Source organism: Agelaius phoeniceus, chromosome 3, assembly GCF_051311805.1.
Source record: "Agelaius phoeniceus isolate bAgePho1 chromosome 3, bAgePho1.hap1, whole genome shotgun sequence".
NCBI lineage: Eukaryota > Metazoa > Chordata > Aves > Passeriformes > Icteridae > Agelaius > Agelaius phoeniceus.
In genome coordinates this window covers 16,249,771-16,262,644 of record NC_135267.1, presented here as the reverse complement: position 1 = coordinate 16,262,644, position 12,874 = coordinate 16,249,771, and the positions used below count along the sequence as shown (strand labels likewise).

Sequence of the window (12,874 nt, the reverse complement as noted above, 5' to 3'; positions counted from 1 at the left end):
GAATTTGGTTTAGTTATGTACATTATATGGCCTTATGCATTTTAAAAGGGATACGATTTTTCTTTGGCAGGCTACCGAGAAAAATGTGTAGGAATTCAGACTATTGCAAGAGTATACCAAAGCATTAAGGATGGCCTCAAAAATGTTCTTCTGAAGTAGGAAAAAAATGCCAAATATCTTGTTTTGGCTTGATAGCTCACTTTTTCATTACCTTAAACAGTATAATCTTTGATTTACAGTTTTCCATTATGTAATACCACCTAATTTAGTGACGGTGAAAATTTAGTCTGTTAGTAACAGTAAAATATACGTAAGGAAATGATGAAGATTTTCAGAAGCAGTTATAAAACTTACTCAAAAAAATTAAATATTGAGATAATAATTTTCTGCAATTTCTGCATTAATTTTGCAAATTTTATGCAAAATTCTGCAAAATTTTCTGCAATAATCTACAACACTTCTAGTAATGAAGCTAAAAAGTTTTGTTTTTTAAACTTCCAGTCAAATAAAGAACACTACTAAGAACAGAGTATATTTTTGTCTGTAGCATCAAATTCAGTGTAATTATTCCAATTCTTCATAAAAATTAATCATTTTAGGGATTGGATCATCCCTTTTTTTTTTTTTAATTTTCTAAAATTACTCAATAAATTCTAAGATTATTTTCATTTAAAACTTTGGTCTAAATTGTTCCCAAATCAGGTATTCCAAACAGTAAAAAATAATTTTATGATCATTCCAGGGTCTTGAAGCCAACCAGAAGCACCCAGAATCCAGAAACAGCTCACTACCAGAAGGCCTAGCATTAACAGAGCAACCCTGAGGTCAGTAATTTGTATAACTCTCCTGCACCTACTGCTACTCCAGAAATATGGTATTTTTTGAGCCAACCAGTGACTTCAGTGATCAGGCTCACCACCTACACTAAACAAATCTTGACTCTCGTTGGAAGTAACTGACAGACAAGGCCTAGGCTATTTCTGATCCACATAAGGAGCTTTCCTCGATTGTTACACTACAAAATTAACAATTCCTGCACATAGTTTACATGCCAGGCATGTATGAAGTGCATTGAAAAAGGGCAGCAAGGTGACAGAAATACCAACTTCTTATTTCTAAGTTATGAAAAAGGGTTGGTACTAGAGTGAAACTATATTTTAAATTGTAATCTTAGAAAATTGTAAGATTTACCTGTAGAACAAGGCATCTGGAAATTGGGGTCATTGCTATCCAAAACAGGCAAACAGAACTGGGCACTTGCAGATCCTAGCATAGGATCCTTATCGCTGAGCATGTTCTTCAGCGAATCCTCTAAGACATTTTGACTTGTACTAAAATCCTCACAGACTTCATTCTCCAGGTTGGATTCTAGAAATAGGGCATCATCTAATTGTTCAGTAGGAATTAAATGGTTAAATGTATCAACTACATCCATGAAGACTCCTGTGTGTCTTTCAGCCCTATAGAAAGACAAGAAAAATACCATAAGAAAATAAGCTACAAACTGTAAAACACCTAAGACACCAGCACATTTTTTGGCTCTTGTGTTTTATAAAGAATGCTTAAGGTATTTAAGAATTATAAAAACAAATAAAAAACTGCTTATGGCTTAGTATGGCCCACTAAAAATCATAACTAAAAATCAATTCCCTAATTATTTTTAAAAGAAATTCCATGCTAATCTCCTCCATCAGCATCTGAATGCTGACACTTCTACAGAGTGTGAATAACAAAGGTAACTAAACAGCTTCTTTTTAAAATGTTTAACTCTTAACCAGCCCAAGCAGATAGGAGACCAGAGGAGGAGGATATCAAGAACAAGTGAACCTGGAGATAGCAGCACTGTGAGCGTGACTTTCTTAATTTTAAACGTACAAATGTGAGGTCAGCTTCCACTAACATCAATGGAGCTGATAAGGTTCCAGAGCCTGCCATACTATTAATATGGTGTACTACTGAGAAGAACTATATTTCTGTTCAAAGAGCAACTACCAGATACTTCATAGCAAGATAGTATTTTTAAACAGCAAGGTTTTATTTCTATTATTTTTCATCCATCAATACAGTCAATAAAATTACATCAATTTTATATGAAAAATCTGATTTCAATCAGGTACATGAGAATTCTGAGCTGGCATCAAAAGGAGGACCCTTTGAAATTTCAATTTTGAAGAAGTTTAGATGAATGTCTAGAAGTCTACATAAGGAATTGTATACAAAGATGGCAATTGCATTTTACAAGGAATTCTTTATTTTCTAGATCTTCTTTGCAATGCAGCAGAAGTGGAAGTACTGAAGCAAAGACAACTATTAAGTATGTATAACTAAACATGGAAACTAAGAATGGAAAAAAAGTCAGCAAAATACTTTGGAAATTTTGCTTTAGCATATCCTCAAAGTGGAGAAAGATAACCATAATAAATATGATCAGACAGGTAAGGAAAATGGAGCAGTGCAGTACTGCCTGGCTTAATTTAGCAAACAGGATAGTCTGAAAGGCCAGTTTTTGGCACACAAGGCTGTTAAAGCTTTTGGAAACAGCAAAAGGACACAAATAAGTATCCTGTTCCTTCTTTCATCATCCTCTCCCACATGAGATAATTATTTTTTTAGAATGAACACACTAATTAGAGGAAAATGACAAGTGAGAATTGGAGTTTGCAGTGCTTGAATTACTTTCTAGATGGTTATTCCAGCAACCCGCCACTAAATAAATCCAGTACTTACTCATGCTTAATAGAACATTAAGTATGCTTCCTTAGACACATTAATGGGGCATTTCTGTTTTAGCAATCAACTGGGAATATCCTAGCCAGAGACACATAAGGGCTCTGCTACAATTTCGACCCTATTTGCGCATTTTGTTTCACAAATTTACAAAAACTACAGGTTTAACACGAATGGTGTTTCCTTTTGTTTGGGTGGGGTTTCTTAGGGTTTTTTTTGTTTGTGGGGTTTTGTTGGGTTTTGGGTTGTTGGGGTTTTATTTTCAAACATGCCAGTCTTTCTTCCTTCTCCCATAGGGCAGCTCAGAAGAAAGTGATGGTCAGGTATAGAACTGTGTCTCTGCAGAGCCACAGTTATCTTTCCAATTTCTACACACAATTTCTACGCAACAAAGCAGTCTAATACACGAGGTCCTACTGACCAAGCAGCCAGAGTGACGTTTAGCAAAATTAGGAATCACGTGCATTTAGTAAAGAGATAACAGACTTCAGCAGCAAGTTGTAATTTGAAAGCACTCTCACCAAAAAAATGGACTTCTTTTATCAAGCAATGCAGTGCATCTGCATATACACCACGCAAACCAGCATCTATAACAGCAAACATGGTTTCTGAAGTTCCAAATCTGGCAACAAATGAAGAAGCAAACTAATGGAGTAAGTACTATGCTGCACTGTATAATCTGTTTTTATTATTATACCAAGTAGTTACACAATCTGATACAACAGGATAACCTACAAGAGATGTAATGGCTCCAAGTAAGAAAATAATTACAAATGCCCCAATACAGTACTTTAAAGTACCTTTCTGTAATGACAGATTTTTTCATATTAGCATTACATGAGCAAAAGAGTAACAGCCACAGGATAAAATTATGGTGAACCCTGACATTAGCAAGTGTCAGTTATTGACACTGCAATTACACTGCAATAGAATACCTACACATTGTGAGAATGCAAGAAACCTTTTGCATCCAACATTAAAAAGTGGCATTGGCTTTCAAGACACAATAACATATCCCAAGCTTTTTTTCTGGATAGGAGAACATTTATATATTTGTTACTCAAATATTGTGGTTCCCAAAGCAGTGATGACCACTTCATAAAAAGCAATGTTAAGAAGCAAAGCTCTTGCTACAAAAATCCCTGACAGAAATTAACCTGTCTTCAGTGATGTGATGAAGAAAAAGATAACTTCAGTTTTTTAAGACTACCATGCAGCCATTCAGAAACACTAAAAGCACTGAGAAGTAACTGTCAAAGTAACTATGCATGCAGTGGCCACAAAGACCTTCAATGAGACCTAAGTAGCTAGCAGAGAAAATTCAAGAGGAATTTTACTGAAAGCTTTATTCCTGGAGCATGAGCCTGTGATCAAGTATTAAGTTCTACCCAAATTTTGCATCAAAAAGTCAGGGGGCTTGCATAAAAATACTACTAGCACAAAATCTAATCTTAAAGAACTTGTTCTACCATTTTTAAAATACAAAGTTTATGCCAGCAAAATCAAAATTTTTCTTTGCCTAGTTCAAAAAACCATTCTGCAATTATTTACATAATTGGTACACTACCGAGCTATTTTAAAGTTATTTCTAACATTACTAGATTACCTATCATAAGAAGTGTAAAATCTGTGGGACTGAGGATGAAAGATAAACTTTTTTAGCTAGACAGCTGTTAAAAACAGTCGCTGCGAGAAAAAAAAAATCTTCCCCTGCACAATGCCTTCAGTGTATGAATTTTGAATTTGAAACACTTTGAACATCAGGAAAAATAGCCAGAGGTAGAGGTAAAATCACAGCTAAGATTTTCATGCTGACTTATTTCCAAAGATAATCCTAACCCCTCAAAGGAAGAATGCGTTACTGCACTGGAACACAGCTGTGCCCTCCCCTTGAACCCTGGCGGCCGGTGCCTCGGCCAGGCTCCCAGCAGACGCGCACACACCGAGCCGGCTCCCATCGCACGGCAATTCACAAGGGCTTGCCCGCTGCGGAAAATCAGAAGCAACAGAATATGAAAAGTATTATGCACACAGAACCAGTGAGGAGTGTTCATAAATGAGGCAAAGGAGCAAGTCCCAGTCAGGCTCAGTTAAACTCCCACCCACTGGCTCCTGGAGCATCAGAGCACAGCAACATACAGGAGGAATCTGGGTAAGAGAAGAGCTCACCATCAAGGAAAGCTTGAAGTATGGCCAGCATTCTCCTCAGTTCACTAAATACATTTCTCTTACACCTTCGAAAATTCTTTGCTTCTATCAGCCCCCCCACTGCAAAACCAGAAGCAACAATTACAGAAGTAACAATGCAACAATTACAAAGTAACTCACCAACCAATACCTGTCATTAAGTGATCCAACACTATAAATCCTGCTGGAAAGGACCACAGTCAAATATGACTTCTAGAATTTTCCCCACATTATGTTTACCATAAAATTTCTTCACACTCTCAACACTGTTTCCTTTTACAGTCTAATTCTTTCAGTTTAAAAGAAATAATTTCTTCCACTGCTGAATTAGTTTATTAAGCCAGGTGTGCCATAATATTGCCTCAAATCCCAACAAATCTGGTATGAAATAAACACGCTGTAGAATCTGCCACAGCAATTTTTATCTTCTCCCCCTTTACCATATTTTCATTACATCTTTAACAGTTCTACATGAATTTTTAAAATTAAAAGTTAAATAGTCAGAATGATCACTTGCTAAGAAAAGAAACTGAGATCTCAAACAAGCATATCCTTCCAAACTAATCTTAGAAGGGAAGGAAGACTAGAAACTGGACAAGAGATATTGCACATCTTTAAGCTTTTTCATTGCTTAGTTTGTCTATGAAAGAGGCAAAGAATTACTTCAGTTCCTGTTATATTATTTTCTTAATCACAACAGAGAAAAATAATTTAGTGGAGATCTCCAACTGCATCCACATGTTTCTATCATCTTATCTAAAACCCACCTCAGGTGATCACAATTTCTATTTACCACTAAGCATTCCTTATGTTTTTCACATGACCGGGTAGGTCATGTTTAACCAACCTGGTCACCTTTTATGACCAGGTAACCCGCCTAGTGGATGCAGGGAAGGCAGTAGATGTTGTTTGTTTGGATTTTAGCAAGGTCTTTGACACTGTCTCCCACAGCACACTCCTAGACAAGCTGGCAGCCCACAGCTTGGACAGGAGCACTCTGTGCTGGGTTAGGAACTGGCTGGATGGCCAGGCCCAGAGAGTGGTGGTGAATGGTGCTGCATCCAGCTGGGGCCAGTCACCAGTGGTGTCCCTCAGGGGTCTGTGCTGGGGCCAGTTCTGTTTAATATTTTTACTGATGACATGGATGAGGGTTTAGAGTCTTTCATTAGCAAATTTGCAAATGACACTAAGCTGGGAGCGTGTGTCGATCTGTTAGAGGGACGGAGGGCTTTGCAGAGGGACTTGGAACAGTTGGATGGATGGGCAGAATCTAATGGGATGAAGTTCAATAAGTCCAAATGCCGAGTCCTGCACTTTGGCCACAATAACCCCCTGCAGCATTATAGGCTGGGGATGGTGTGGCTGGACAGTGCTCAGGAGGAAAGGGACCTGGGCGTGCTGGTTGACAGTCGGCTGAACATGGGCCAGCAGTGTGCACTGGTGGCCAAGAAGGCCAATGGCATCCTGGCCTGTATCAGGAATAGTGTGGCCAGCAGGAGCAGGGAGGTCATTCTTCCCCTGTACTCTGCACTGGTGAGGCCACACCTTGAGTGCTGTGTCCAGTTCTGGCCCCTCAGTTTGGGAGGGACATTGAGATGCTTGAGCGTGTCCAAAGGAGAGCAACGAGGCTGGTGAGGGGCTTGGAACACAAGCCGTATGAAGAACGACTGAGGGAGCTGGGGTTGTTCAGCCTGGAGAAAAGGAGACTCAGAGGTGACCTTATCACTCTCTTCAACTTCCTGAAGGGTGACTGTGGTGAGCTGGGGCTCGGTCTCTTTCTCCGGGCAACAACAGACAGAACAAGAGGACACAGTCTCAAGCTGTGCCAAGGGAGATACAGGCTAGAATTAAGGAGGAAGTTTTTCACAGAAAGAGTGGTCAAGTACTGGAATCATCTACCCAGGGAGGTGGTGGAGTCACCTTCCCTCAATGTGTTTAAAAAAAGACTGGATGTGGCACTTGGTGCCATGATCTAGCTGAGGTGTTAAAACATGGGTTGGACTCGATGATCTTAAAGGTCTCCTCCAACCTAGAAATTCTGTGATTCTCTGATTCTGTGACAGGCTAAGCATACTCTTGACTGCATTTTAAACTAAGTCTACCTTAAAAAGTAGCATGTTAAATTTAATTTTCCAACTATATATTTGGATATATGTTAGATACATTTGTCTTGATATTTTATTTTTTTCTTTATTTTCCTTTACATTCATTTTGTTCATTTTTTTACAGTATTCACACATCATTTATTTTACAAAGCAAATGTTAGGCTTCACTGTAATTACTCTCTTTCCTTCCCTCTCTGGCCAGGGGGTGAATTTAATATATCTGTTTACCTTTTAAACTTGACTTTCATATTTTAGCTTATATTTTAAAGTTAGCAATATAAAAGAGAAGCTTCTGTATGTTTAATAATTGTCAAACTAAAAATAAATCTGGTTTATTAAAGTTCTCAAAAGTTGGACTTAAAAAAAAAACCCATTTCTACAAAGAAATATTGCCATAAAAAGAATTGCCTGAATTGGGGACAAGGATAGGCAAAAACATGAGGGAACCTAATGAAGGGGAAAAAAAAAAACAAAAAACAAAAAACAACCTCACACTGCTTATTTAGGATATTCAGAATCCTAGATGTTGAATAGCCTATCTACTTTATTGACCTGCCTGAATAAGTGAGTCTGAAACTGCTGAAGATAGCACAGCAATACTACAATTCCTTCCATTTCACTGAAGTACGTTTCTGAATAGTGTCTGTCACTTCCAATTTGCTGAATCTGTCTAGTGCTTTTAAAAGTTTTGTACATCTAGTTACTGACTGGACTATGTGGGAGACATTGCAACGTTCAAGATACGACATTTGGTCTCTGGACCTTGTGCTTACGCACACCCAATGACCAACAGCAAGCACTAGTGATGATAACTCTACCAGACTCCATTAAAAAGATCCATATTATATTTATTTCTTCAAGCAGTAAACTCTGGAAGGAGACTAAATGAAAGGAACAAACTATTTGGACAACTATCACCTTAGACATCAAAACAAATGGGAAAAGCTGATTCAGCATTGTTACAGAAGAATTAGAAAGTAACAATAAATGACAAAAACTTTTCATCAGAAGAGGAGAACTGCATCTTAATTGGCATGCAATTAGGTATGAACACAAGCACCTTGAAAAAAAAAAAAACCACAAACAACTCCTTGCTGTATGGCAACTACTGAACCCAAAAGGGACACTCAAGGTATGAAATGTCTACCTTTGTTCACTGGAGCTGTGATGTCAGACCACTCCATGGGCTCACTGATACCTTGACACTTAAAACCCATCTACCAAACAATGTTACTTCAAAGCCCTGATGCACGTTTTACTACCATCCTCCTCCTTCCTCCTAGACAAACTTTTAAGTTTAAGCTCCCAAGTATCTAATGGAAAATTAAGGCTAAGTAGCCATGTATCCATGTTGCCATGCTTTAAGCACCAGAAGCTGTATGCATTATGTTCATAGATATTACAGCATCAAAAGCCAGAACAGAGACCCACATCTGCAGCTAGAGATTTTACCCAATGGGGTTCACAGTCCAAACACATCATGGGATTAAAGAGAAAAATCAATATCAGGCAGTGCATCAGAGGCAGCATCAGTAAGAAGACATCAACTTGACAACTTTTTGGTGAGTTTACCAATCTCACACCAATGTGCTTTCTACTCTGGTTCATTTTGGCTCAAATCCCATCACCTGGGGCAGTCTTCAAGAATTAAATTAACTCACAAAATATTTTTGACAGAACAAGCAATGTGATCTACGAGCATATGAATGGCCATCTAGCCACAAAAACATGTTTGGAAAGGGTTAAAAGAAGCTTTCAGCATCCTTTGTCAAAAAAACAAAAGGATGCTGACACTTATAGAATAACACTTGTATAACACTTGTATAGAATATGGTTTACTGAGCTTTAATCTTTAAGCATCATCAAATTTGACCTTCCTCATTCACTTATCTCCCAAAAAAACAGGACACTGGCAAAAACCTGCCTAACAGGAACATGTATGCAAATAGGCTGATTTGAATCATCGATACTGCTGTAAAGGAGGGCCAGGTACACTTTGCTGACAAACTTACACACTGAAACATCGACCCATTAGGTATCCATATGCCACCTGTTCCCTTATGTAAACCCCCTACTTATTATTTATTAATTTAATTCCTCATTTAAAATTTAAGATCTAGCTTTTAGTGCCATCAAAACAAAGCCCTGCTAAAGACTAAAAAACAAGAAATGTAAATCTGAGCATTTTGTTAATTGTTAAGAAGCTCTTCTATACTATATTTGTGTTTACCTCACTCTGAAGTCTTCAGACATCAACTGACACAAACCCCTTGCTACTAAAATCTCAACAGACATAATAATAATACTGACCTCCCAAAATCTATCTAAAATCTAAAGTTATGTGCTGCTCCCCTCAATGACAGAGCAGGTATCTTACTACTTGCTATCATGGTATTTAAGAGAGCAGACAGCTCAAGATACTTACTTTGTTAAACCTTCTCTATTCATAACTCATTCACCAGCCATAACTGTACATCAGTGTGTACCTCAGTGAACAGAAAGGAAAAGTAAATTAAAAAAAAAATTTATTTAGAAGACAAAGAAATACAGAACGAATAGAGAAACCTTTTCTTAATCACAAAATATGAAATTGTATCACTGAAAATCATCTTAGCAGTTATGTTAAAAAAAAATACCTCTCTCACCCTTACTTTATAGCTCAAAGAGGCACAAAGTGCTGCATTAAAACTTCTGTTATGTCAAAAAACACCTTCACAGTGTGAAACGTGGAGTATGTAAATGAAAAATGCAATTTTTTTACATTGTGAAACATTAAATACTCTGTTTTCCCTTGCTGGACTGTCCCACCAATGAATACACCTGAATACCACAGAAATTAGGCATAATCAAAGACCATTTGAGTCTCTCCATTGCTGTATATAACTTTGGAATTTGTAAGTTCACTACCCAGAGGCATTTCACTGAAAGTAAAAAGATGAGGAGAGATTGTATTTCCATTATTACTGCTATTCTTTTGAACTCTTCCACCCTCAGGTTTCTCAATACTTGTTTCAAGTATTTTCAGCTGGAACACAATAAAAATGTTAAACTGTGCAGCAAGTTACACTGATTATTTGTCAGTCACTGAAGAGAATATTTTCATTTGTAATACCTTTTGCCTTTGTCAGTGTCTCTCTCATACAGATTCATTTGGAAACACCTATTAGAATTAAGTTTGTTTGTTGGGATTTTTATTAGCAACAGTTAAAAGCTTAATAGTTAACCCTTGTGAAGTTTTTCACAGAAATATGCCATCCATCATGTAGCTATATTGACACCACCCAGGAGAATGTGACAAGCTGTCTGAATCTTTCACTTTCTGCTTCTATAAAATGAACTCTCATACCCCAATTCAGTGAACTTTATCATCGCTACTTCATAGCATTACCTTTCAAAAATATGCCCTTACCATAAAAAAAGCTTCTAATATAATATGGCTCTCTCCTTAAAGCTTGTATTTAACAATATCCAGGTTGACTAGGAAAAATTAATGGCAAAAATTAAAATAACTAAAGAAATTCATCAGCTCAACTCTGAGCACAACACAAGTGGTAGAGGTAAGCCTCTTTTTAAGACAGTGGTTGCAGAAATACAGTACATTAGCATTTTCAGAGTTTCTGTTTTCCATAAAGCACCTTACCACTGTGTTGAATTAAATCTAGCCAACAGGGTTTGTAGTTAGGTGCCCCTTCATTTTGCAAATGTAAAAGGCACATAAAAACTGAATGATTGAGTAACAGGCAACAATAGCTGAAAAAACCAAATATAGGTGCTCAGAACTCCATATTTATATGCATAATTTTTAAAGCCAACTATAGAAATTAAAAGTAGAAGCTGCTTGTTATGGAAAAAGAAGAGTTTTATTGCAGGACACGCACTAACTGTAAACAGAAGTGGAATTACTCCAAGAAATGTAAAAACCCACGTTTTCAAGGCTCCCTTACATTGTGTCCCAAACCACAACAGATTAATTTATTAAGCAAAACAAACCATGAATTAGTGGTTATAAAGAGATGCCATATGTTTACCATCCTTACGTTTAATCCTAAAATATTTCCACTGTTTAGTGATGCTAATATTCATTTTGATAAAAGCAAATGCATAAAAACTGCATAATGAATTAACAACTACATGAAAGACACCATAACTACAATTTGCATGGCGTAGCTCCTGTCAGCCCCCATTCCTGTCTTTCCTTACTGGTTTTTACGCTTCACTCCATTGGCAATTTTTACTAATTTAAACTATGCCGCAGACTGCTCTTCATCCAAACGCACCCTGCACGGCTGTAACAGGTCTCCCTTGTGCACACCACACAGAATGAACACTCGCAATCACATGAACGATGCCTCTTCTAAAGCCTGAGAGTTATTACGTGCATCCCAGTAGCAAGCAATAAACGCACTGTCCCAGAAACGGCACCTCATCCCAGATAAGGATCTGGAAATACCACCAGGCCACTGCATCCCACAGCACTGCTGATGACCACATTTTCTCCCGCACTTCCTACAGTGGGTACTATACACAGGAGTTGAACACAGAAATTGTTGGTGATGCTAAGTTTAAAACACGGGAGGAGGCGCCCGGAACAGGTCAGACCAAGAGCAAGAAGAGCAGGGTCTAAATTGGTGATTGTTTCTCTCTTTGGTATGGGACAACAAGGCATCGGTGGCTCAAGGGGTGAGAAGAGGCAAACGTAGAAGGATCGAAACGCAGCAGCTGCAGGGCAGGGAAGGCGCTGTGGGAGAGCTCTCGGCAGCAACACGACTCCGGGCAAGGAGCCTGCGGCAGGGTCCCGCACGGACACGGGGCGGGAGCGGCCGCCGCAGGCAGCGAGGCCGGGGCCAGAGCGCCATGTCAGGTGGCCGGACCCGGCCGGCCCGGGGCCCGCGGGTGGCAGCCTCCGCAACAACCGCGCCGGGGCCGCGGGGCCGCACCCGGGCAGAGCGAGGCGGCCGGGGAGCACCCCCGGGGAGCGCCCCCGGGGTCCGCGGCCGGACCGCAGGTCGCCTGCGCACAGGAGCCAGCGGCGGCGCCGCCTCCGCGCACAGCCCGTGCCGCGGCCCCGCGGTGGAAGCAGCCGCGTCCCGCCGGGCCGCCCCTCGCCACCCGGCCGGGCCTGGCCGGCATAGGCCGCGGCTCTGCCGCCGCAGGCCCGGCCCAGCTCTGCCCGGCCCGGGGAAGGCTGGAGGGCGCCGCGCAGCGCAGCGGGGTCCTCCACCCCCGCTGCTGCCCTCCCTGCCTGCCCCGTCGCTGCCGCAATAACTCACCCGCTCCGCCGCCCAGCGCTGCCCCGCGGCCGCGGGGGAAGGGACGCGGCGGCCGCGCCAAAGGGAGGGAGGGCGGCGCGCGCAGCTCCGCGGGGGCGCGCGCGCGGGCTGCCCCCGCCCAGGTGGTCGCGCCCGGCTCGGCCCGGCCCGGTGGTGGCCGCGTGCCCGCTGCCCCGCCGGTGCGCGCCCCCGCGGCGTCCGGCGCGCCGGGCCCGGCCGCTCACGTGACGGCGCTGCTGGAGGGAAGGGATGGGGGACGGGCGGGGGCGCGCGCGCTGCGCAGGCGCCGGGCGGGAGGGGTCGGGGGCGGGGCAGAGCCGCGGGACCCCGGGCCGGGCTGGGACTGAGGTGCGCCGCTGGCCCCGGCCCGGATGGGCTCTTCAGCGGAACCGGCCCTCGCGGCGGAGCCGGGCGTGTCCTGGGTACCCTCGCTGGAGTCGGGGGCCGCAGTACCCAAGGCGCCCGGTGGCAGCCGCGGGCCCGGCCTTGGGCCTGACGGGCCTGCCCGGGCCCAGGGCAGGGTGGATGGAGGGCGGCCGGCCGGCTCCGCGGGTTTTCCCGTAAGACCCTGGCTGAGGACACGCA

At 41.6% G+C, this 12,874-nt stretch overlaps 1 protein-coding gene and 1 long non-coding RNA gene across 11 annotated transcripts in view; one reads left to right on the top strand and one right to left on the bottom strand.

Annotated features, from left to right (window-relative positions):
* Nucleotides 1–12,874, bottom strand: part of PHF3 (PHD finger protein 3) — a 52,928-nt gene that overhangs the window by 39,664 nt on the left and 390 nt on the right. For 2 of the 9 annotated variants that reach the window (XM_054630572.2, XM_054630571.2), the window contains exons 1-2: nt 12,290–12,422; nt 1,192–1,460 (exon numbers count right to left, since the gene is read on the bottom strand). The exons of 1 other annotated variant lie outside the window; for it this stretch is intronic. In XM_054630572.2, coding sequence (XP_054486547.2) covers nt 1,192–1,435 — 244 coding nt within the window. In that variant the 5' untranslated portion in view covers nt 1,436–1,460; nt 12,290–12,422. Of the gene's footprint in view, nt 1–1,191; nt 1,461–12,289; nt 12,425–12,874 lie in introns of those variants that run through there. 6 more of the 9 variants (XM_054630574.2, XM_054630579.2, XM_054630575.2 and 3 more) reach the window with 5 other exon arrangements.
* LOC143693507 (uncharacterized) lies at nt 3,229–10,071 on the top strand. 2 transcript variants are annotated; one of them, XR_013181238.1, is made up of 2 exons: nt 3,229–3,380; nt 7,881–10,071. It is a non-coding gene; the product is annotated as an uncharacterized LOC143693507 (long non-coding RNA). The 2 variants fall into 2 exon arrangements; XR_013181239.1 differs by lacking the exon at nt 7,881–10,071 and adding an exon at nt 4,556–7,369.